Source organism: Diplotaxodon limnothrissa, linkage group LG15, assembly GCF_057381915.1.
Source record: "Diplotaxodon limnothrissa isolate DT_005_m linkage group LG15, D_limnothrissa_male_GT1.1, whole genome shotgun sequence".
NCBI classification, from domain to species: Eukaryota; Metazoa; Chordata; class Actinopteri; order Cichliformes; family Cichlidae; genus Diplotaxodon; species Diplotaxodon limnothrissa.
The window spans coordinates 39,414,409-39,439,025 of NC_140610.1; the positions used below are offsets into that span (position 1 = coordinate 39,414,409).

The following is a 24,617-nucleotide window of genomic DNA, read 5'->3' on the forward strand; positions in this document are numbered from 1 at the left end:
AGAAAATCAAAAGGAAAAGCTCTTTGGGACCATTGCACGTGACAGTATGAAGCAGGGCAATATCAGAGACTTTAAATGAGAAGGACTTTGGTAATAATCAGGGGAAAATATCTCTTCATTTCCAAATGTCCTGCACAGAATGTTTTGAGTGCAGAGTACAAGAAAACTGAAGGAAAGGAAAGTGAGAAAGATTTATTTTCACTTTCTCACAGGATGAAATATAAAGCACATGTATGTGTTAAAAAGATTAATAATAAATTTTGAAATATATTTAAGCTTTTATCCTTGGAAATGTTGTATTTAAATTAAAATATATTTGCTATTCACATCCTAAATACCAAGCCTGCCATCTGCACAGTTTATTGTTTTTTTTATTTATAAGTTACTGTTTATTTGAAAATGTCAGACCACCTCCCAGCATCACTAATGTGTCCCACATTGTTTCTCTCGAACTGTGTCTTTATATGTTTTATAGAGTAATGTATATATAATGCAGTGAAAAGTATTTTCCCTCTTCTTCTTATTTTGCACATTTCCCACTTTTTTCTCATGTTTCAGATAATCTGATTTTTTTATATTAAACAAACCTGAGTAATTGTCTTTAAATAATCATTTTATTTATCAAGAGGAATAAAGTTATCCAAACCTACCTCTCCCTGTTACCTAATAACTATTTGTGCCACCCCGGGCAGCAAGAACTGCAAACAAGCATTTACAACAACTCACGATGAGGATTTTTTAGTCCACACTTTAAGGTCATGCTAAAGCATCTCAATTGCATTTAAGTCCTGACTGCGGTTAAGAAAACTGACAGAGTTTTCTTAATTTGTGGATAATGACTCTCACCATGGTTTGCTAAAGCCCCAAAGCCTTAGGAACGACTTTATAACCATTTCCAGACTGATAAATGCCAGTTTCTCATTTGTTCTGGAGTTTCTTTGGATTTTGGCACGATGTGCTGCTTTTTGAGATCTTTTATTTTGTTTTACTTTGTCAGACAAGGCCAGGTAGTTTTTTTTAACCCCCTTAACAAATGACATAATCATTTGAAAACTGCATTTTTTTTGTTTTCCTGGGTTATCTTTGTCTAATATTAAAACGTGTTTGACGATCTGAAACACGAAAGTCTGACAAATATGCAAAATAAATAATAATAATAGATAAATTAAATAAATTAACATAAGAAAGTAAAAAGGAGATAAATACTTTTTCCACAGCAGTGAATATTATAGATACTTTGAAGGATGCAATAATATCCTATATTCTTAGTTATTACTGGATCTATTTGTGAATTAGTTTATTCATTTACCGCTTATGTAGAAATAGCAAGGATTGTTGGGTCAAACCTTATTAAAAAAGTCAGTAATGAACTTTCATGAGTAGTTATTAGTTGTTATATAGTTGTCATATTCCTGCCTTGCGCGTTATTTTGTGAATTACATTTCAATACGTCCTCAGCAATGGGGCACATGCGCACTGGCCGGTGGATCCCTCTCTGACCACGACAGACGATCTTCGGAGTTGTGTGTGTGTAGTGTGTGCGCTCCACTCCCGCTGGCTGCTATGACCTAGCTACCGGACGACACTTTCCGTTTTTCCACGCTGACCCTTCCGCCTCAAACTGCAGTCCCCACACTCAACGTTACGGTCGTTTATGGTCGCATTACCGCCACTTTTTCATCGTAGCTGCTGGCCTCCGGGGCTAGCTGGCTAGCAGAGAGGGGGTGACGGAGTGGAGCCAGCTGGTCGGACTGAGAATCGGCAGCGTTAGCAAACAAGCTAATTAGCGAGAAAGACTCAGCCTGGATTATTGCCTTTAATCAAAAGAGAGCATAGGTCTGCGGCTTCACCCACTGCAGCAAAAATGAAGATAACTGTGGATTTCGAGGAGTGTTTGAAGGACTCCCCAAGGTTCAGGTGAGTGATGACAGCCAGGCTTTTTTATTGTCCCGTCCGCTGCTTTTTAATTTATTTATCTCAGGGGTAAAAGTATACGGCTAGCCGCCTGCTAAACCCTCACGCCAATCAGCAGTAAGTAGCTAGCTGTTCGTCGCCTGCTACTTTTCTATTTTTGTCCCTAAGAGAGCTGGGGCCAGTCTGGGAGGCTGCTGCTGGGACGAGGAAACCAAACAGAGACTCGCTGAGAGTCGTGGTGCAGTGGAAAGCTGCTCCAGCGCCTGTTTTTACCCCCAATATAAATTATGTAAACATAGTAAAATACATTAAATATGAACGCAGAGATTAGAGTCTGTCCCAGGATCCTTGACTGGCATGACCCTGCTTAATAGTGTATTTTTTCATGACAGCCAGCTTTGTGTTTACTGTGCGCAGCACTGCATCTGTAATTCACTTTTCTGTTTGATCACACTTATATTTCTAATTAGACCCAATGTCTATTTTCACTGTCCGCTCATTATCTTGCTTTTAAAGTAACCTGACACATTCATGATCGTTTCCATATAAAGACATATTAGTAGCGTAAGCAGTAAGCTTCTTTCCTCCTTCAGTTACGAGCTGATCAGTGAAAAAAAGACAAATCACTGGTGACTTTAAAAATAGTGTTACCGTCCATGTGACGTGTTCTCTGTGTGGTCATTTCTGAAATCACCCCCCCCCCCCCCCCCCCCCCCCCCACACACACACACACACACACTTCTTTTGAAATTTGTGTAAAAATGGCTCTCACCTCCCTCCTCTAACAGTGGCCTTGAACTGTCCAGTGTTTTGAGACAAAAAGCATCTTCCCCTCTTCCTCCCTCTTCCTCCCTGCACAGCCCCTCGCGCTCCCTTGCTGCTGCTGCAACATCCTCTCTCACAAAAACGAGGAACAGATGTTCGAAAGTTGTTGTTGCAGTTGTTGTTTTTCCTTTAGGATTGTATTCATAGGGCTGAACAAAGGGGAAATGTCCCAGTCGGTCGTTGTTGCCTGGTTTAAGGCTGTGTGACCACGATTGCTCCCTTTTACTCACTGTTTTAAATTGGACACATTATTACTATTAAAGCGCTCTAACTGGTGTGCTGCTTAGTGTGTCAGCTCATTGGTATTTGAGGTGTTCGAGGTGCTGCATGCTGCCACAGGCTTTGAAGCCCTCACCTCTTTGCGTCATCACACTTACGTTTGCTTTCATTGATTGTGGATAACAGAGCGCTGAGTCACTGCATACAGTTTGAAGTTTTCTATGTCAGCGAGGCAGTTTTTCAAACAAAGAAAGGAAACTGTTCAGTGGGAGTGCAGAGGCTTTGTTTGCGATGTATATCCAGCAGAATCTGAAATACTGAAAGTCACTCATTTGTATACAAGACTTGCCTGACTTTTTTTTATTTATGTTAGTAAATAAGAACAGTCATCATCATGAGCCAGGTCCGAGCATCTTTTAAGGTAATTCATTGCAAGGCTGCAGCAGTATAAAAAGGCTTGGCACTTATTTTTCTTAATTAGAGCTTTGCTTTTCCCGGCACTGAGGCGGTGTGTGATTGACCTTTCTCTGACCTGTAACTTTGCTGCGGCACCTGTTACAGCACCTAAATGACACCATTACCTTGTCCTTGCTTTATTCCAAAAACAAATGCACAAAAGATGTGGAAAGTGGTAATCTGTTGATCAGTTAGATGATGTTTGATGAATATATACTCGTTTGGGGTCACCTTGGGCTTTAAAAAGGTGCTCTTTTTCTGACTTCTGGAGACCAAAGAATCTGTTGATTAATCCTGTAAAACATTAACCTAAAGTCAAAATTAATCATTAGACTTTACAGTAGTTCTCGTTCTGTCTGTTTAAATGTAAATAACTCTGCTTCTCTGCCTGTCCCTATCAAAAGTATAAAAGTTATCACTTTTATTGAGGGAATTCTTGGAGGGGTTTGGATGCAGCAGGCAAAGTACTTGGCCTAGTTTGTGACAAATAAACAACAAGCAGTGAGTTTCTCCTCCAGGACTTCTGAACTTGCCATCGGTTGCACTGAACTTGCCGGTGCCACCGATGTCGGTGCTGTTTGACCAGAGTACATGTAATCTTGCACCACTGAAGGACATCATGGATAGAACCTGTAGGAACGTAACTTAGTGCTTAACTCAATGATTTCACTATAGTACTTTTTCTCGTAGTAGTTTTCTAGCAGGTTTTTTTTCTCCAGTTATTTCTATGTTATGCTGCTTGGTGCTTCTACTGTTCTACATTTTGGATGCCAGCTTTATAATCCACACTAAAACCAAAGCATTGCATTACTATGGATCAAACTATGAAATATAATAAGTCAACAGCTGCAACATTAAAGTCATAATGATTTGGACAAGTGCCATTCTAAATGGTAAACACATTTAGTTTGGGTCAACACCTGGATTTTACTTAGCAAAGTGTAAGAGCTTTACATTGGTCTAGGATACTGTTACTTTTGGTCTAGGTGTGGGATCAGCATCATCATGTACCACCCAAAAATTGAGGTCAGTTGAATAGCTGAATATATTGAGTGACCAGTTTTTTTCTTCCCTGGTGGAAATGGTACATTGACACACTCAGGCATTTGACATAAGCACACCAAATGCTGAAGGTGATCCAATGAAATATTAGAGATTGTGGGGGGTTGTTTTTGGTCAGGGCAGTGTGTTTTGATATTACAGCCTGTGCACTGTTAAGCTGCTTAAGCAGGATTCTAACTTTTACTTAAGTAAAAAGCCAGCATACTTTTTTTCCACTTTGCAAAACAAACAAACAAACAGTTATCAAATATAAAGTTATGTTTAAACTTTCGTGCAGCACCACTTTCAGTTGGACAATTTCTATCCCAATTTTTTTACACTGATTGTATTTCTCATCAAATATTCTGATTTCCTTTCGGCACCTCTATTTTGTTCTTATCCCGCTCTGTCCCACCCTGGTTTATAAACTTATGGAAACGCCCATGCATCCAGCTGACAGTGGATCTCCAGAGCTGAGCTGCAGCTCAGACTGGCGGGGCTGGAGGCTGTGGGATGAGAGACTTGCAGTAGAAAAAGCTGAATCATATTGAGGGCCGCCACGGCAACCTGGCCCGTGAGTCAGCTGGTAACATGAGACAGGAATGGTCGGTGTTAGTTGGCTAGCAGCAACTGAACTTTCAGAATGAGAGCAAGAGGACTGTTTTTAAATGTGTCACCAAATGTATGTGATGAGGTAAAATCTATGAGTAGGAAACACCACTGTATGGGCAGATGTGATACAACACATAGAACTCGACAAATGTTGTCGTTACTTTTTGTCTAAAAACTCCAGTTTGTGTTTTATTCTGTTAATCTAATTCACATCCACTTCCCATGATTGTCTGAGCAAGGTAACAATATAGCCCTGTCTCTGTTTGTGCTTTTTTGTGACCTTTGCCCCCCTTTTGGATGAGTCATCAGTTAGCATTTCCTGACTTAAACACTGCTGTAGGTTCATCATTGCTCCATAGTTATTAGAGATTACTGCACCATAGTTTTCCACTTCGACCACCGCAGCTCTGCTGCCGTTTATCCAACCCCCCTCTCGTTGTGTTTGGCCAGGGAAGACGACGACGACGCAGGAGACACAGAGTATGGATAAAAACATGTAATACGCACCAGCGTGAATTAGCTCTCACTTGCTCAACATCTGTTTCCAGTTTGGTGTTTGCTTTCAACTTGGTGCTGGAGAATATGGAGCCCCCAAATGTAGAGAGGGTTGTTTTTAAGTGGTATTTTGGCACACCCCACTTACTTTTTTTTGTTTGTTTTTTTTTTCATCCTCATTTTTGTTGGAGAAACTGTCTTTGGTTGTAAACCATGTGTTCGGGCTGCATGAGAGGTTCACTAGTGCAAAAAAGTTATGTATTTTTGGCAGTAAACCCTAGTAGCCTAGTTTTCCACTTGAGAATAGATGTTGGACTCGAGAGCTTCCTGGCTCCTCTTCAAGTATGATAGTTAAAAATTCCCTCCAGAGTGCAGCAGCTTTTCTCTCCACAAGTATAGGAACAGATGTTTTACATATTTTATATGCTGTTCCACTCTGCAATGTCCCCAACAAAAGCAATTATCTGTAGTGTCTTTTTATATGAAATAAGCAATGTGGGGGTAGCTTAAGGACCTCGAAAGTTATGGATACTATAGGCTCCATTTATTAAACTGATCATAACATCTGTAAAACTGAAATGTTTCCAGTTTTTTTACATAGGACACACAAGAAATTATCCCATCAAGAAAATTATAGTATGATGGAAATGTTTTCAGACTAGTTGTCGGTGAGGTAATTTCTGTAAGTGGCAGAAAAGTTCTCCTTGTTGTTGCGTCCCTTTTAATCATTATTACGCGAGTACGTGCTTCTGATTGGGTGTGTGACCATGCAGTGCGATACATCCTGATTAGCTTCCCATGGGAGTCCACCTGTGGGCTTGTTATCATGCTGGGCTATTTGCAGTTTGAATTAATTAAGCTCTGGTCCATTTCCTTTTAATGGTTATTAAGCCAATTAAAATGAATGAAATGTGAGGACTGAGGCTGCTCTTTATATCACATAAATATCCGTGTAAATACTTTAACTTTCAAGTATACAATTATTTTATCAGAGAGGATGAAGCAGAGAGAAGCTGTTGTTAATTTATCTCTCTAAAAATGCTTTTTCAAAACCTCAGATTTTGTGGATTTTACACATTGCCTTCGGTATATAATTATTAACTCTGGATTTTTTTATGAGGCAGGCTTTTCACTGTCTATAAGTGATTGATCTGTTAAATGAGAGAATATTCTGTAAGTCCTTAAGAAAATACTTTTGTTATAATTATTATTTATAGCTCTCCAAATACATAATATTGTTGAACAATGATTGTTGATGATATCGTTTTCCCCTCGTCTACAGCAAATACAGTTAAACCTGTAACTTTGTGGACATGGGCACAATTTTTGTAGTGTTGCCATCTTTACATCATTAAAGTAGATTTTAATTCAAACAATCAACATATGATTATGCAAAATAGTCAGTTAATATTAGAGAGTTAGTATTGTAATAATTGTTTAGGGGTTCACAGCTAGTTTTATACACAGTCACCTATTTTCAGTGGCTCAAAACTGATTGGATAATTAATTCACGGCTCAGTGAGCTGTTAATGCAAGTAAAGGGGATCTTCACAGGAGGCTTTTAGTATTCTTTAGGCTGAAATCCAAACTAAAAATAAAGTAAATAATTAAGGAGTGGCCACATTAACAATCTATTTCATTCTTTAAAAGAATGAATGCACTGGCCAGCTGTGAGACAACTATTGTGGGTGATCTGTGACTTTCAGAGTTTACATTAAGGTGCAAACCTCTGGGTACACTCGAGATCAACAAGACCAGTTTAGACATTGGCAGAAAACATCTAAAAGAGCCTGAAAAAAATGAAGGTTAACTTGCACCAGAATGATGGAAAGAAAAAAGTATGGAGAAGGAGCCAAAGTAGTGGTCTGTCAAACATCATGAGAGTAATGCTGTGGCATGGGCATGTACGGCTGCTAGTGGAACCAGGTCACTAGTGTTTATTGGAGATGTGACTGCTGATAGAATTAGCAGGATTAACTTTGAAGTGTACAGGTTTATACTCTCTACTCAGATTCAGCCAAATGCTGTAAAAGCTGATTGTACATCACTTCACAGTCATAGGGATAATGTCCATGGTTTCTACACCTCCGGCAGTTGCTGACTGCAACGTTTTTTTTTTTTTATCCAAGTATTAAAAAATAATCATTAGATCAACAATTATGTTAGTTACTGAAAATGTAAATGGGGATTGACTTTAATTCCTAAACATGTGTCATTATTAGTGGTGCAACGGATCAAAAATCTCACGGTTCGGATCAGATCACGGTTTCAAGTTACGGATCGGATCAATTTTTGGATCAGAGGAAGTCTGTTCAGTGACAGGTTGCTTCTCCCAAAGTCAAGGACCTGCAGACTTAAAAAGTCCTTTGTCCCACACGCCATTAATCTGTTTAACTCCTTGCTAGAGGGGAGAGGGAGGGGAAACGGGGACAAAGGAGGGGGGAACAAGTAAGCTGTAGTGCCTTTTCACTGTGCAATAGTTTCTGTTAATATCCAACAGTGTAATAGACTCACAATACTTGAAATGTGCCGTTCCCTTGTATTCTTATTCCTATTTATTCTATTTATCCCTTTTGTATACTCTGTATTTATATATGTGTGTATTTCTGCTCACATTCTGCAACTTCTGTCGGTGCTGTGCTACTGGAAACTGAATTTCTCGGAGGAACCCACCCGAGGGATAAATAAAGTTTCATTTAATCTAATGTAATCTATAGGGCAGTACAGGGCTTTGTATCTACCACTCCGCTGTGATACAACGAGCGGTCCCAGTCACGTGGCTTTCCGTTGCCCTGGAGCTAGACCCATTTGTAGTTTGATCAACAGAAGATGGCTGGGACAGTTCAGCCATAGCTTTAAACTTCTCCTGCTCATACATGCTTGGAACGATCTTGTCACACTGAAGTGGACAAGCAACGGGATATCATAGCATGGCTCAAGCACATTCATCACAGTTTAAACCCCTTGTTTTGCACAACGGAATACGGCCTCCCGTCTGCAGCTAAACACCCCGATAGCTTTTGTAATAGCTTTAGCCCGGTCGGACTGGGCAGCAAAGGGCTGCTTAAATGCAGCAAACTCCTCTGCTCCGCCACTTGGATCGCTAGCGCTGGCCATAACTATCGCTTGACAGACCCAACACGCGCACCATACACATACTTTTTTTTTTTTTTTCTCGACTCTTCGGATCACATGCGTACCGAACCGTGGAGTGGGTTCGGATTTCGGATCAACCGTGATCCGTTGCACCACTAGTCATTATCCAAAAAACCTACTGACCTAACTGTGTGTGAGCACATTAATCTGTGGATCACATTAACGCCACCGTCTAGTGAAAATGCTGGAGTTTCCACTCTTTCTCATCAGTGCGTTTCCTTCCTGCTACTTCCTTGTGACATAGGAAGACCAAATGTGAAGCTGGCCTTGATGTTTAGTCAATCCCACACCAGAATTTCCAAAAGCTAGTAAGCGTTTATCTTTAAATAATGACTTCATCTTGTTGACGATGCCGACACGTGTTTGTGTGTATGTGTCTAATGGTGGGTTTTTACCACTGGAGGACCCCCTTCTGTGACAGCACTGCTCCACTCTCTAACAATTACAGGATCTACGTCACGGGACTGAATCTCACCCTATTCTTCATGTTTCCAACTGTTTGCCTCTACCACCACTGTTATTTCAGTCCAGTGGAATAAACCGTTTTCATGCAAAGTGGTCAGCTTTTCTGCGAGAAGTAATGAAGTAAAAAAAAAAAAAGCAGACTGTGTAAAATAATCTTCCTCCTGTATTTTAAGAAGTTCTTGGCAGAAGTAAGACAAGACGAGGGAGGCTGACAGTACGCTAGATATATTTGGAAGACATCAAAGTAAAGATGTAATGCCAGGCTGACACATCTAAATTGGATTAGTAATAGTAATTTAGAAGTAAGCCTGCTTGGGGCTAACTATGAAGTTTGAGCTATTTTATTTGGAAAATAGTATTGTTAACAACTAGGGAAACTTCCCTGTATTCTCTTGAATATGGCTTTAAACGGGTTATTGTCACTGGAGGTAGAGGAGCTCGGTATTTCTGTGTCAACAGTGCATATTAACTTCCTGAAATCAGATAATTGGTGAACCGAGAAGTCGTTTTACTTCTGTATGACCATTACATGATAAATAGTTTTTCCGATATTGTGCAACGGGGGAACAGATTTTCAACCAAACCGGTGCTTCTGCATTACACAATATTCTCCAGTGAGACAGAAATACGTGTAAAGTATATTCTTTGATGTCTCCTTTTGTCTTTGAAGTGTTGAGGTCCGTACTGCAGGCCTGAAGAAGACTCGGTAGCAACATGAATGACAAACCTGTTCGGCCGCCTGACTTCTTTATGTAGAGTAGACACAAGCAGCTGGGCAGATGCCAGCTGCCTCACAGAGCTCCAGGGGTGGAATTATTTGCTTTTTGGAGTGTGGTCACTGAATCGCTGCTAAAGAATTAGGTGTCTCCTTTTCTTTTTATACAGTATTTTACTATCCAGACAAATCATTGACTCTAGTGCTTGTAGACTAGCACAGTAAAAGTCCGGAGCTGCTGTTAGTGTTGTTGGCAGTGTTAGAATCTTAGTCACCCCCTGCTAAAATAACCTTTTTATGTGGATGTTTACTCAAAAGCTTTAAGAGGCAGAATGTCAGGCGACTAACTAGAACTGATTCAAATGACTTGAATTAATTTCCTAAAGTATGGAAGCAAGCTATTGTTTACTGTCTACTGTTGTTAGATTGCTGGCTTACAAAATGGAAGATGGATCGTGTTATAAGATATGTAGAGTAATATAAGAATATTGTAATATTGGCATTTATATTCCAAGCAGGAGGCTTCTGTTTTGATGTACAGTGGTGTGGAGTCCTATCTGACATAAGCTTTTGGATCAGTGCCTTTTTGGGTCAACATAAAGGGAAGCAGGACATAAACATGGCCTCGCTGAAGCTGAAATTGCCTCTGATGTGGTTTACAAAGCAGACTTTTTTTCTCTCCCCGTTTTACTTCTTCATGGCCTGTAGTCTGTCTTATACCACACGTCTCTCCCTATTTAGCTCTGGCTTGATCCTCACACCCACTCCGCACTTAAACCAGGCTTAGTTCCCTAATTTTTATTGTTTCATGTAATAAAAAAGCTAGTAGTCATATGGATATTTCCTGGAATTTATTCTTGGATGCCTTGTCACAGAGGGAGGAAGAGAGTGCTTTTTTAAAGCTTTAATGGTTTGGAATATGGATATGTTTTCTTTAGATCTTGAATGAGCAGCACCAGCTATGGACCAGCAGGGATCTGGTATCTCTATGCATCGTGACCCTTCCAAATAGTTTGCACAGTTTTCTGTTGTTGAATGATACCATAGTTCAGAGAGTTTGCATTTTGTTTTATCTACTGGTTACACTCTGTGAATGCTGTTTTTGCACAAACTACCTCTCTTGTTCTGTTTTTGGAGACCAGAATCCTTTTAGACTAAGAATGTAGATTCTTAGTGATCCAAATTGGTGGGCAAGAACATTTTATATCTCTTTACTAATGATATTCTCCTCTTTTTGTCAAATTTGGCAGGTAAATCTCATTAAACAAATTGATAAATTCAGACAGTTTTCAGGTTATTAAATAAGTTATACGATACCATCAGTGCTTTATTTAAATCAAGAGAAAGAGAATCTCCAATAATCAAATCACTGTTTATAAATGCAAAAGAAGGATTCATGTATTTAGGAGTCAAAATTACTACAGATATAAAAGCAATTGTAAATGTTAACTTGTATATAAGAAGAACTTTGGATAGGGGGATGACGATACCCATCTCTTTAATGGATGTGTCAATATGATAAAAATGACTATTTAATTCTATTGGCAAAATTTCTTTACTTATTTCAGTTGATCCCTTTGCCGTTATTGAAATCATTTTTTAACATGATTCATTCAGTATTTGGAACAATACAAAGCCCAGAAAAAGACTCAGATATCTACCCTATGACAGAGGAGGGCTGCAGTTCCCAAATTTGAAATTGTACTATTGGTCTGCCCAATTACAAACTGTACATTTTACTTTTCAAGGTGTTCCAACTTCCTGAGTAGATATGGAAAAAAACATCAGCAAAGAGTTGGTATAAAGCTCATAAACACCAACCCCCTTTTTTTCTCACCAGTCCATGGTAATGCATCCTAAATGGGACAAATTGTTCAAATATCATCCCTATGACATTTAAAAATGAGGGCTGTGAATAAACACAAGATATGTTGTTATTATTATTATGTAATTATCCTTGTAGTTGTTTGATGTACGATGATTTAAATCTCTCTTCTCGGATAGTCTTTTACACCCAAAAGTCAGCTGCTTAAGACTCAGGTCGTCATATTTGTGCAGTATCTTCTGTATCAGAATACCAGGAAAAATAAATACAAACACTTAAACAACTTGTATATACTTCTTACTTGCCATGTTTTCATACTTGTGAAAGACAGCGTGAGATTTTTGTTTTCTTTTTGCTTTTGCTTTTTTGTATTATCCATATCAAGTGCTGAAGAAGAATGTCAGTGTGTCACCTGCTCAGATGCTAATTTAACAGTTTTAAGTCAACAATCAGGATAAAACGTAAAATGCTTGAAACCAGACTGCGCAGACATGGTCTCAAGCAACAAAGCATTTTACCAAAATACGTAAGAGAGAAACAAGTCAATATAGAAAGAGCTATAATAAACAGGATTTAAGAAGAATGACAGATAAAAGTAAGCCATATAGATATCTTAACTTTGTCTGATCAAATGGATCAGAATAATAAATCCAGTGTAGTTAACTTTGTGCATATGTGGCATTTCTCATGACTGTCATATCTACTTGCTCTTTGTACACTTAATCCAGAGTGAAGGCCGTACACTGCCACCTTTAGTTTATCAGGTTCCAGATGATTGATAGGACAGCATATACCATGTGTGGATATGTATATGAATGTATATTGTTTTTAAGAAAAAGAAGAAAACAACTATCTACAAAGCACATTTCAAATGGATTTCTTTCTCCTGTAAATGTATTCAGACTCCCCTGCAACAAGTATACTTTCAGTCTCATTTGCTAGAACCAGCTGTTCAGCTTGGCTCACTCCAGGAGTGGAAACAGAGTTGTCAGCAGTCAGTATATCCAAACCAGCTGAAAATGCTGCCTTTCATGTTACTGCTTTTCAACTTATGCTGCTTCAGTTCATTAGTGTTGCCCTTTTGAAGTCATGCTCCAATATTTCTTGGTTTAAGGGCTGGTTCTGAATTTTACTTGATTTTTCAATATTTCTGTTGTTGATTTGTTTGATAAGCACATAATCTTATTGAGCCATCTAACCTCTCCCCAGCTTCGGGCCATGAACTTCTGTTCTGACGTTCACCTATAAACATTGTTTTTGATACACTTTAAAACCAGTTGGTTCTCTGAGAGATTTCAAAGTAGCCCCATGATGATGATCCCACCACTGTGCTTCATAATTAGGATGATGTTTTGTTTTTGTTGTTGGCCTTTTTCCCCCAGATGACCTGTTTTGACATTTTTTTCCCTGTTTCCTGCTGATTTATGATGTAAAGCAGTGTGAAATTTGACTGTCATACCACTCATCACAATTCATGAAACTAACCTGGTGACAACTCTATTGAAAGGAGTCTTATGAGGCTGTGATAAAACCGTGGTTCACACTGTCCTGACTTTGTACAGAAAAGAGGGCTTTGTCACTTAGTGGATTTTGTATCACTTTGTTTATGTAGAGCAGCACTTGTACAACCCACACTTAGAGTTTGCTCATTAATTTAAATGCCTGCATTCAGGTATCTTTTAGAGAGAGTTTTCTTTGTCTATTTTGGTGACTTTAGTCTAGTAGGGACCACATTTTATGACTCTTCAGTGTCGATCTTGGTGTTTCCAAAGCTTTGTGGCTCTTCTTTCCTCTGCTTTCTCCTCTTTTGCTCATTATCCAGTTTCAGCCTGGATATGCTCCAAGTTCAGAGCTATGAGGCAATAGCCCAAATGTTCGTTTTGCCAAAGCCCCTCCTTTTCTTATCCTGTCAGCACTTTTGCAAGTTTAGCTTGCAGGCTCAGCTTTTCAGATTAGAAGGAAATGGTCTTCTTCTTGCGGTTACTTGGAAAGCATGACAGTGACTGACTGACTGACAATTAAAACAATTGTTTCTAGGTCTGTTCCTGAGATTGTATCTGAGTTTTCCAGTCTTCTTTCATTTCAGTGATGTTTATTATAGTTCATACTTGTGACCTGGATACTAAATGTTGTTGTTTGCCCCTGGGCAGAGAAATCAAGTGACTTTTATCAAGCAAGAACTGGCCTGACAAGATGTTAGATAACACATAATCAGATAGTAATTTGACTGACTGACAAACACAGTCTGTTATTGGGTAATTTTATTGTAATAATTCAATTCACTTTTTTGTAAAGTGTACAACTAAAGCTTTCCTTAAACATGTTTTAACTAACTCTTCCTTCCCTCTGTTTTTAGTGTTGGCAAATGTTTGTACTCCTTACGTTTGTACTAACTACATCACCAAGCAAAAGTCAAATCCTCCTGAAGTCGGACGCTCGACACGGTCGGCAGAGCAGTGGTGATTCTGTGTGAATCACTGGAGAAATGTCCTTTGCCCGTGGCAGCAGAGAAAGACAAACGGGGCTTGTAGCATGTTCTTTTGACCACGGTTAATATCTGTGTGAGAGAGGCACAGTCATCTATTGCCTTTGACCCTGTTTCTGCCCTGTTGGACTACTTAAGACCTCAGTTCACAGACTTTACTTGGACTGCTATTTAAGACTCATAAAAAGAAGCACTTTGCTGTCTTCCTCCTATACTTATTATGAAGCACAGAAGACAAAAAAAGATCTATTCAGCTAATGTAATTTTATGTTAACATGTATTAATCAAAGTACATGAGATTACTTGTGCAATAAAGTACATGTTGCAAAGCAAAGGACTTCTCTATGTGGCAGGTTCTTCAAGCATTTAGCTGAATAAGGCATATATCAGTTTCTGAAAACTCAGCAGTTTGATTTTGGCATTCCCACAGTTGAACTTACTGAGTGATGGATTTGCTGTTCATGCATGATATTCAGATTAGCCTTACCACCAGGTTTATCCTATGCGCCTTGTAGCATAGCCAGCAACTCAAGCTAATTCTAGTTTATAGTTTTAACGATTGTGACTGCTGCATCTGTGCATCCTGCATTAAAAAACAACAACAACAACAAAATCCCTTTCACATACAGAAGAAAGACGAGGACATGTAAATAACAATAAAATTAAGTCATACAGTTGCACTTCACAGTATCTGCTGTTCAGTATGCGCATACATCCAAGCCTCTCCTGTTGAGGGATCCCCGGCACTGACCAGATGTCCACGACTTAGTTTGATGCCATATGGGAGAACAAACAGCTACAGGGGGTTTGGAGAAAGCCGTCCGCTGCTACTGCAGGGTGACGTTCTTAATCCCTCTGCTTTACACTGACACATGGCACTCATGCACTGCACTGCATGATGTTGGACACATTTTTTCCTGCAGTAGAATAAATTGTATTTGAAATGTAAAACTGTTGTTCTTATCTTCAGTGAGTTTATGCTAAGGGCGATTGGCTGATAGGCCTGAAATGGAGAGAATCGCCGTGATAAGAAACAGATACTGTTGTATTAGTAGATGTAAACAGTTTTAATGCTGCTATTGTCTTAAGAATAAACTTGCCTCAGTGTTGATTACTGCTGCTAAATGGTTATAAATGTGAAGCATGCATTATCTAAAGGCCACATCTGAGCTGCACTGCATAACTAATGATACATGACTTAACAGCAGCGCATTCATTAAGTTTTCATAATGTGCCACCACTAGCACCATCATTTCAGAGCTTTTCTCCTATTTTAAATGTGTTTTTCTAGGATATGTGGGCTTATATCGTTGCAGTGCACTCCTTAAATTGGTGTTTTAATGCTAAAGGCGCTGTTGTGTTGTATGTTTTAGATGCACCTTAAAGACCTTGTTGCTTTTCTGCAGATACATCTGTGTCTAATAAATCCATATATCATTATCAAGTGTTGGCATTTGCCATGTTATTTCTTATTATTTCTTTACTCCAGATTAAGCATAAATAAATGCAGTTTTAGAAAAAATTAATCCACAGATCCTTTGCTGGGATGATGTATTTGTTATTCTTCTCCCTCTGTTGTGGTATCCTGAAGCTCGTAGGCTGTCGATCTTGTGGAGAGGCGAGCTGTGTCTCTGTCACATTTTAGAGGGCAGGACGCCAGACCTGACTTCAGGCCCAAAATGGCAGCTCTCAGTTTGTCTGCTTCTAGACGTCTGTCTGTGTGTCTCACGTGCTCGAACGGGAGGATATTGTCATTTACTGCAGCTGCCGCTTTCAGAAACTATAATTGTGGAATACGGGAATGTTGGGGGAACCGAACTGCTATAATTAAATTAAGTTCTTCTTCTCTGTCTGAAAATGATCAAGATGTTGAATAAAAGACAAATATTTGACCCAGTTTCAGTTGCATACGTGACAAAGATGAAGCTGTGTGGCTATAAATTATGTTGCTTATATTGGCATGCAGTATATTGCTTCCTTTTTACTTATGATCAACATAAGTGCCATAATGCGGAACAGAGATTAACCTAACTGCTCTGTAGACACAGGAGGGTTATAAGGAGAACTGTGATAATGGGATGAAGATGAAGGGTATGCATGCTTTCCAGCAGAATGCCTCTGAGTACACCTTCTTTCTCTGTTTCACAGTTCATGCATCCGAATGTCAATGAAGTATTGAGTCATGGTTGCGCTTCACTTCAAACCTTTGCATTTTCTGTCCTCACAGAGCCACCATAGAGGAAGTGGAGGGGGATGTGTGCGAGTTGGAATCCAAGCTTGACAAAGTGAGTACCGCCCATGAAAAAACAATGTTTAATTGTTCGTTTTCTCCACCGTGTGAGCCAGCAGCAACATAAGCCATCCTGTAACAGGTCAGGTTTGTCCTCGGACTTGTCCTCGCTGTATTCCTTGGCATTTCGAGCAAGACTGAATGAAAGCAGACGAGTAAACGCACTCGTTACCCTTCCAGCAATGTGATGGTTTACTTGGACCAGATTAAATATCTATCTATATGCCAAGTCTTTTATTGTAACTGTGGCATTTTGTTGATCAAAATCATACGTTTGTAAAATCACGAAAAGGGATGTGTGCCTATTATTAGGGATTTGAAAAATGGATTTCATGGAGGGGCCAAATGAATTCATGATAAAAGACGAGGTTAATGTTTTAAGAAGAGTTTCCAGTTTTTGTAATAGGTCTGGATGAAGTAATGCAAAGTAGTATACAAACAAAATCAGGGTTATTCACACACTCACACTGATGCATGCATCGCCTGTTGATTGGTAGACGACCCACTCTACTGCCTGGCTCAGCATTTACTCACCATTCAGCATATTTATTCTTTTATCAAAGCTTTTTATTGTTTTGCTTATTTTTAATAGGAAATACTCATGCGTAGGATGGTATTTACAATCGTATTTAGTGGTACAGACTTGGGTTGGACGACTGGACGAATATATCGACTATCAATGATAGGCTGAGCCCATCGGCCATCATTTTTACAAGGGGCAATTTAATTATTCGTCCATGAGTAAGTTTGCTAATAAAGATGGAGCTAATAGAACCAGTCAACAGAAAGGGAAAAAAAAAAAAGCTCCATCAAATGCTTGTTGATGGAGCTGCAGAAGCTGGTGATAGCCTAGCATACTCAGCCGGATGGTGGCCACGTGCATGCTCATGCAAGTTAGCTGTGTTTGAGTAGTTTGCTCGCACTATAGGTCTGCACAGGCGGGACACTGCTTTGGTTACATCCTTGAATTGACCTCTTTCATCCCAAATTGGCGACTTTATATATATATTTATGTGCTGTCAGTGTTAACACGTTAACATAAAATTTTTACATGCCGCCCAACCCTAGTACAGACTGTTAAGCACTTGATGAAGTCCATATTAAAGCTACAGAATTGTTTCACACTTGATTACTTATTAAAATTAAAAAATAATTGGCTCAATAACTTTCTGTGTGCAGAGATATTTCGGGAGTGTTATTTATAGTCCTGAGTCCTGAAGAGTGCCTTTGGTACTTTTCCCAGCTTTCGTGCAGATTTCTTTCCCCCCCCCCCAACAATCAATTCATGCCTTTTGGGTTTTTTCCTGTGTAACTGACATTAATCCAACCAAACAGAGTCATGTTTATCAACGGTTGTACCGTCTTGATGCCACAGAGCCCACAGAATTGTTCTCTTGCTTAGAGTGAGACCGTAGAAGAATCCAGTTCTTTATTCCTCGACTTAGTCTTACAGCGTTACTCTTACACCCTCCTCCTCACTCCACCTCCGTGACTCAGCCTCACTTCCCCTCTTGCTGTGGAGAGGAAGGATCTGCCAGAGAGTGGGTGTGTTTGCGTGAGTATGGCTGTGATAGTGTGTGTGTGTGTGTGTCTGAGTGTGTATGTGTTGACTTGGGTGAAGTGAAGTTGTCTTCAGATACCAGAGTTCAGCTTTTCCTTCAAGCTTGCTTACCTGTGTGACCATAACGTGCACAGCCATGTTGGATCAGAAGTAAATCAACAGAGACAGTGTACACATTACATCTGCTCTCATACATCCTGTTTCCAAACAATGGAGTAGAAACCTTTCACATACTGGTGTCTTCTGAATGGTGTCACTGTGGTTCTGTTTCTGTGAAACTGTTGCTTCCCTCATCAGTGTTAAGTCTCTTTTTATGTTCTGGAAATGAACCAAGAGAACAATGAAAAAACATGTCTACCTGAAGCATTCCTGAAGTGCTACAAGAAATTATTTACAGAGCAACAACAGAAAGCGAATACATCTCTAGATCTATGGGTGTTTTTTAAACCAGAGTGAGACCACCTCCTCCAAAGGGTCTCGGTGTGCGGTTACCTCGTTTACATCTGCGCAAATGAACATCTGCACAATGGATTTAAACAGACTAAACACCACAAGTGTGAAAACACCCTAACAACATGCAGCAGGGCTGAGGCAGCTGTAGTGTAATCATATTTAAAGATAAGTATTTTGTTCAAATGGAAAGGAAATGACACGTGTGCATGCTGGAAATGTGTGTAAATGTGTGTGAGAGTAAGGTGTTGACCCACTTGTCTTGTGCTTCTAATGTTTTGTAGCACTTTCACTTTTTTCCACTTTGAGCCTGTCTTTTTCTTTTGTATCCTCACTGCTGAGACGGTTATATGATTGGGGGAAAAGAGCATTTTTTAACCTCCTAGGACCTGGCGTCCACATATGTGGACGTCACATTTTGGGTTATTTAGGCCAAAATACTCAATTTTGCTCTACAAGAGCCTGATATCCACTTACGAGGACATTATACTGCTACTGTTCTATCAAAATTTTAAACGAATATCCTCATTTGTGGCTCTCATTTTTCTTAGAAACAAAAATCAGGTAAAAAAAAAAATCTGGTAATTCTTTGTTTTTACATTCATCGTGTCCCAATCAGCCCAAATATCAAAGAGAAATTAAAAATGCATGCTGTGAAAGAGTTCGGGTCTTAGGAGGTTAAATATTAAGCGAAATGCTTCATTTTGAGTGACAGCATTGCTTATTCTCTTTCCGACTCAAACTTCACTCATAATTAGTCGTGAAGCAGGGTCAGTCTGCGTTTGATCAGCTTTTAGGTGTTCATTAACATTTAGTAATTGTTGAAGGAAGCTGCTTAAAATTGGCATTTTCTTAGCGTGTCATGTAGCTGCTTTGGCTGTAGATGCACATTCAGCCTCTGTGTCATCAGCTGTGTGGGAGTAGATGGAGAGTGGCCAGAATTTGTTGGGAGTTTACATAACCTGGAATTATCTTTGCCCTCAATGAGTCAGAAGGGAAAGAAGTGGCTGTTGTTAATTACCAATAAACTGAGTAAGCACTGAGTATCTTATATTTTAGTCCTTTTCTCTGCGTTTCCAGTTTCCACAAAAAATCCCAAATCTATTTTCAGCAGCAGAACTCCACTGTTATTAATAAGAGACAATGCCCTGAAGAAATCTCTAGCACTGTTTCTAGTTTATGTTCACTGAAGTGTTTCTATTGTTAATGCATTTCTTCATTTCTCCGTTACCCCCTCGAACACTGACGTCTGCCTCTTTCCTTTCTAGTTGGTGAAATTGTGTATCGGGATGATTGATGCTGGAAAAGCCTACAACGCAGCTAACAAACAGTTTGTTAATGGGATCCGGGAGCTTGCACAGCAGTCCACCAAAGATGAGGTCATTGAGGTAAACAAAAATATAATTTTGCTCCATCTTATCTGCACAAAATGCTTTGAAGTATTTTTTTGCTTCTTCTCCAGCTTGTGTTGTGACAGTCCTCCTGTAATATCCAGTAAAACTTTGAAAACTCTACATCTCAGTAAAATAAACATCACAGATGGTGTAAAAGCATTACTGACTTCATGAGAGTCCCCAGATGTGAAGAAGCCTTTAGCTCTTTGTTTGATCACTCTAAATGGGTTTCACTCTGCATCCATGGTGAGATTTATCCAAGTTTGAAAACTGAGGGCTAGCAGAACCTCGCACTGTCCGCTGGGTCTCGCAGAGGTCAGATGTTTTGTTTTGTTCTCTCTTATAAATTTTGCATGCCGAGGCAAGCACTTCCTGGCTGCCTTTGTGTATTTTGTTCACCGCCTCTCCCTTTAGGTTTGAAGCTGAGCCACTGCGTGTATCTGAAAAGTGTAACTTAGCCAAAAGAATTCTTTCCCAAAGTGCTATTGTTGCTTCAAAAACACCAGGGTTTCCTTTCTCTCATACCTGAGGAGCATTTGTCCCTGCAGCTGTGGCTTAGCAGGCATTTTGAACCACTGGTTTTAATTATATTTGACCTTGTGCTGTTTTGTGTTTTATTCTTGCTTTGTCTCTTTGCCTGCCTTCATGGCTGTCCTCTTCCTTCTCTTCACAGTCCAGTCTCACAAAGTTTGCCGAGAGTCTGCAGGAGATGATCAACTATCACACGGTACGCTGACCAAAACCGGATGCATGTTTTTTCCCCCCCAAGTGACTATAAAATCCAGATCGTTTAAAAAAAAAAATCCTTGTGCTGAGAAAGAGAAGCAGAAAATGTCCAGTGAACATGTTTTAAAAGCTTAGCACAGAACTGAACTATGGTGGCTGAATGTGAAGAAAGTGGCTATAATAAGCATCTTCCTGGGGGAAGATTTCATATTGCTGTAAAATATGTGAAGCAGGGTGTTGCTAAAAACACACAGGAAACAATGCCTATTGTAAACAGTGGTTTTAAAAAAAGCTCCTTGGGTCAGCTGCAATAAATTCCTTTTTTATTCATTGTCAGCCATCATTAGTCACAAACGCTTTGGGATTTCTTGTCTTTTGTTACAAAATAAAAATAATTCCTGGAGTAAAACGGTCCATGATGTCATAAGCAGATCTGGTTGTGTGTGTGGGTTGAAATCCATCTGTTGGAATAAATCATCCATAACTGGTGTAAAGTGTTTGTGTGTTTAGTTCATCCCGCAGACAGGTGAAGAGCTTTAGTATAATGTTGACCATAACAGATGTGTTGCATGCTAGATCATTTAAAATAAACCAACATGATGCCTTTTCCCCACTCTTCAAGGAGCCCAGTAGGAGAGATCTAATTATGTGATTATTCCTTTCCTTCTTAAACTCCCTACTTGTCAGTCTCTGGTCGGCATTAAGGTGGCGCTTGAAACTTTCCTCTGTTGGGCTTCTCATTAGGACTTGAGCTAGAGCCTCTTTCTCTACAGTGAATTTAGAGAGTCCCCTTGTCAGGAATTATCTCCACTACCTCTGCCTAACATGTCCTGATTGAGCCTCCAGGCGTTAGCGTTGCACTGTGATCGTTACTGCTAGTTGAAATACAAAATTTACAGTTGAATAGAAGTAACATGGTTACATACTGTATTTTCCAAAGGCTTTACATTTTAGGTGAGGCAACATAATGTAGATGTTGTCACCTCAGTGAGATGTTTGTTGCCTTTCAGGTTTGGTTAAACTGGCTTCTGCACAGTTTTAGTTCTATGTTTAGGTCAGACTGCAATTCCAGGATATTTAGTACTAGTTAGTAGAGATATTAACTTAGCTGCCTTGTTCCCTAACAGCCTGAGACTGTTACTCATTGGTGGAGACTGCGGTCACATCAGCTGATTGTCAGATAGGATTTTGCTGCTCAGCGATCTTTCAGCACGTGATCTCCTCACAGTGCTCAATCTGTTTGTCAGTGAAGGCCTCTCCGCACCACACTGCTCATATTGTCTGTTTTTGACTACAGATATGCGCCGAAGCCTTATTTAATGCATTCGTCTGGCTTTTTTTTCCTTTTGCTTGGTTCAGCTCATTTTTAAGGAAGGATGCAGGTTAATGAGGGTATGACTCATGAGCGAGAATAAACGAATCACGTCATTTCTCGTGTTTGTGTCTTTATGAGGGGAGTTTACAAAGTCAGCGCGTTTGAGTAAATTTAGCTGCTTAATTGCACCCTGTGATGTTAACAAACGTCCTCCTAAGCAGATGCTGACAACTAACTTAGAAATCACACGGGGGCTTAGAAAGAGAATAAAATTGTCAGGTTTTTGTTTCTTAAGTTCCTCGACATGTTTAGAGAGAAACCTTTTCTTCAAATGGGAAGGAGCAGTCACTCAGTCTTTCTGTCTGTTTTTGTTTCACAGATATTATTCGATCAGGCCCAGAGATCAATCAAGATGCAGCTTCAAACCTTTGTCAAAGAGTGAGTATTAATTACCACAGTAAAAACTGGTTAACTTACCTTTCACAGCTTCAAACACAAAATATTCAGGAGTAAATACACTACAGGATGATGCGGACAGCATTGTCATTAAATTGCATAAGAGAATATTTTTATTTCTATGTAGGCTTCATAACATCCTCCTCAGTTCTCCTAATTTAGCTCAGAGATTTGGGCAGCTTGTATAATTACAGGAAGGAGTTGCTTCTCTGGTTTATTTCATTATAAGGATTAGCAGTTTTTGCCTCTGGCACATCAGGACTAAACACCCACATCAGCAGCACTTATACTTTACTCAGTATCTTGTGGTGCTCAAATGTGACTTAATCTCACTCAGGAAAATGGCTGCAAATGATAAGTGTGGGGCATGTGGTTAACAAGAAGCAGGTCAAGGAGTTTGCCTTTGTTTTAAATTGACATGTTCCTGTTGCCTGACCATTCTCGTGCTCATTCATATTCAGAGATTCCTGTAACTATGGACCTTTCCCTTTAAACTTTAACGTCTTAGATTATTGAAGTCCCACTCTTCGTGGAAACTCATTAAAGTTTGTCCTAAATTAGGGTAAGAATTCAGTCTTTCAGTGCAAGCTTTCGTCTTTCACATGTTTATAGTCTAAAATGTGACATTAGCTGTCGTGTCTCTTGAGTTCTGACACTAAATGTTGAGCTCCTTTGGCTTTATGCTCGTACAGTTCAGCCCTACTCGGCCACCAAAGTTTGTGGTTGTTGTAAAACGCATCACGATTAGTATAAACGATCATATATGATTGCTCAAACTGCTGAAAAGCCCACATCCTTTTTATAAGATTAATTGGACACAATTGAAAGTGGCTTTGTCATAAGGCTATAAGTTATTGTCCGTCCGTGCAGGCTATAACCTCACATTCACTTCTATGGTCACTTTAGATTCACCAGTTTACCCAAAGCTTTGCATCACTTTGGACTGTGGGAGGAAGCCGGAGTACCCTGAGAGACGCACAAAAACCCAGGATCTGCTGTCATGTTTATACTAATAAACCTCTCTTCCTTTGAAGTGACCTGCGTAAGTTCAAAGAAGCCAAGAAGCAATTTGACAAAGTGAGCGAGGAAAAGGAGACGGCGCTGATCAAGAATGCCCAAGCTCCCCGTAACAAGCAGCACGAGGTGGAGGAGGCCACCAACATCCTCACTGCCACGCGCAAGTGCTTCCGGCACATTGTCCTCGACTACGTCTTACAGGTACAGCCCGCTGGATGTTGAATGACAGCAAGGGATGCACTGACATGTGGCCTACTGTGCATTTTAAATAGCAGTAACAGGGTTTTATGCTTACACGTAGGATGATCTAAAAAAAGAAATGCGGTGCTATTTCAGGGAGATTTTGACTTGAAACTGAGGCAGTTTTCAGTCAGACTATATTTATATATAGCAACAGATTGCTGACATTCAGCTTTTAAGTATGGATCTCAAAAAAGCTGAGGTGCACGCTGTCATGTTCAGAATTTGGATGAGAACTTATTATTCAGCATTTAATTAAAAAATGCTATTTTTGCACAGGAATGCTGCGTTTGATTCTGTTTTATCCAAAGTGAACAAAAAAAGTACTCAGAAAGAGGTTTAATAACCTGGTTAGTCGGAAAAGTTTCTTCAGTTTCCAAAATCAGTTTTTGAATTAATGTTGTTCGTCTCCTTTTGCTCGTTTTCTTTCTCATTTTCTCTGTCAAAGCCACTTAGATATTTTCTGCTGTAACCTTACTCAGTGCTTTTGTGCCATTGAATGCATCAGCTCTGCTCTCAGCCACAGCAGTGCTGATGAATGCTTTGTGGTTTCTGATAAGGCAGCTGGCGGCCCTGTTATTGAATCTCCCTCCCAAAAGAACAGACAATGCTGTATGGGCACCCTTCACTCCTTGAGCAAATGAGATGGTGAATTGAAACCAAACTGGAGGTTTTAATATAGGTTTGGCAGTCTGCTCCAGTGGCCCACTCTATAATCACCATCTCATAAAAAAAAGAGTCCTGGCTGTGAGAAACGAGTCTGGTTTTTATCTCGCTTTTTAGTGTGCTTATAGGAAATCTATAAGCTAGCAGCTAGCTCAGCTGATTTTTAAATGGGTCTCCATTAAAGTTTCACATTTGGACAGTGCTGTCAGCACTTTAAAAACTAACTTCTGCAGCGGTGCTTGCAGGAAACATTTGAGACAGACTTTAACTTTATTTTATTTTTTGTGCTTTTTA

At 39.6% G+C, this 24,617-nt stretch overlaps 1 protein-coding gene across 1 annotated transcript in view; it reads left to right on the plus strand.

Annotated features, from left to right (window-relative positions):
• Nucleotides 1-1,495: 1,495 nt before the first annotated feature.
• LOC146617978 (arf-GAP with coiled-coil, ANK repeat and PH domain-containing protein 2-like) overlaps nucleotides 1,496-24,617 on the plus strand; it is a 49,400-nt gene continuing 26,278 nt past the window's right edge. Inside the window, exons 1-6 of the mRNA XM_085373140.1 lie at nucleotides 1,496-1,917; nucleotides 16,436-16,493; nucleotides 19,778-19,897; nucleotides 20,577-20,630; nucleotides 22,324-22,382; nucleotides 23,435-23,618. Coding sequence (XP_085229266.1) covers nucleotides 1,865-1,917; nucleotides 16,436-16,493; nucleotides 19,778-19,897; nucleotides 20,577-20,630; nucleotides 22,324-22,382; nucleotides 23,435-23,618 — 528 coding nt within the window. The 5' untranslated portion in view covers nucleotides 1,496-1,864. The remainder of the gene's footprint in view (nucleotides 1,918-16,435; nucleotides 16,494-19,777; nucleotides 19,898-20,576; nucleotides 20,631-22,323; nucleotides 22,383-23,434; nucleotides 23,619-24,617) is intronic.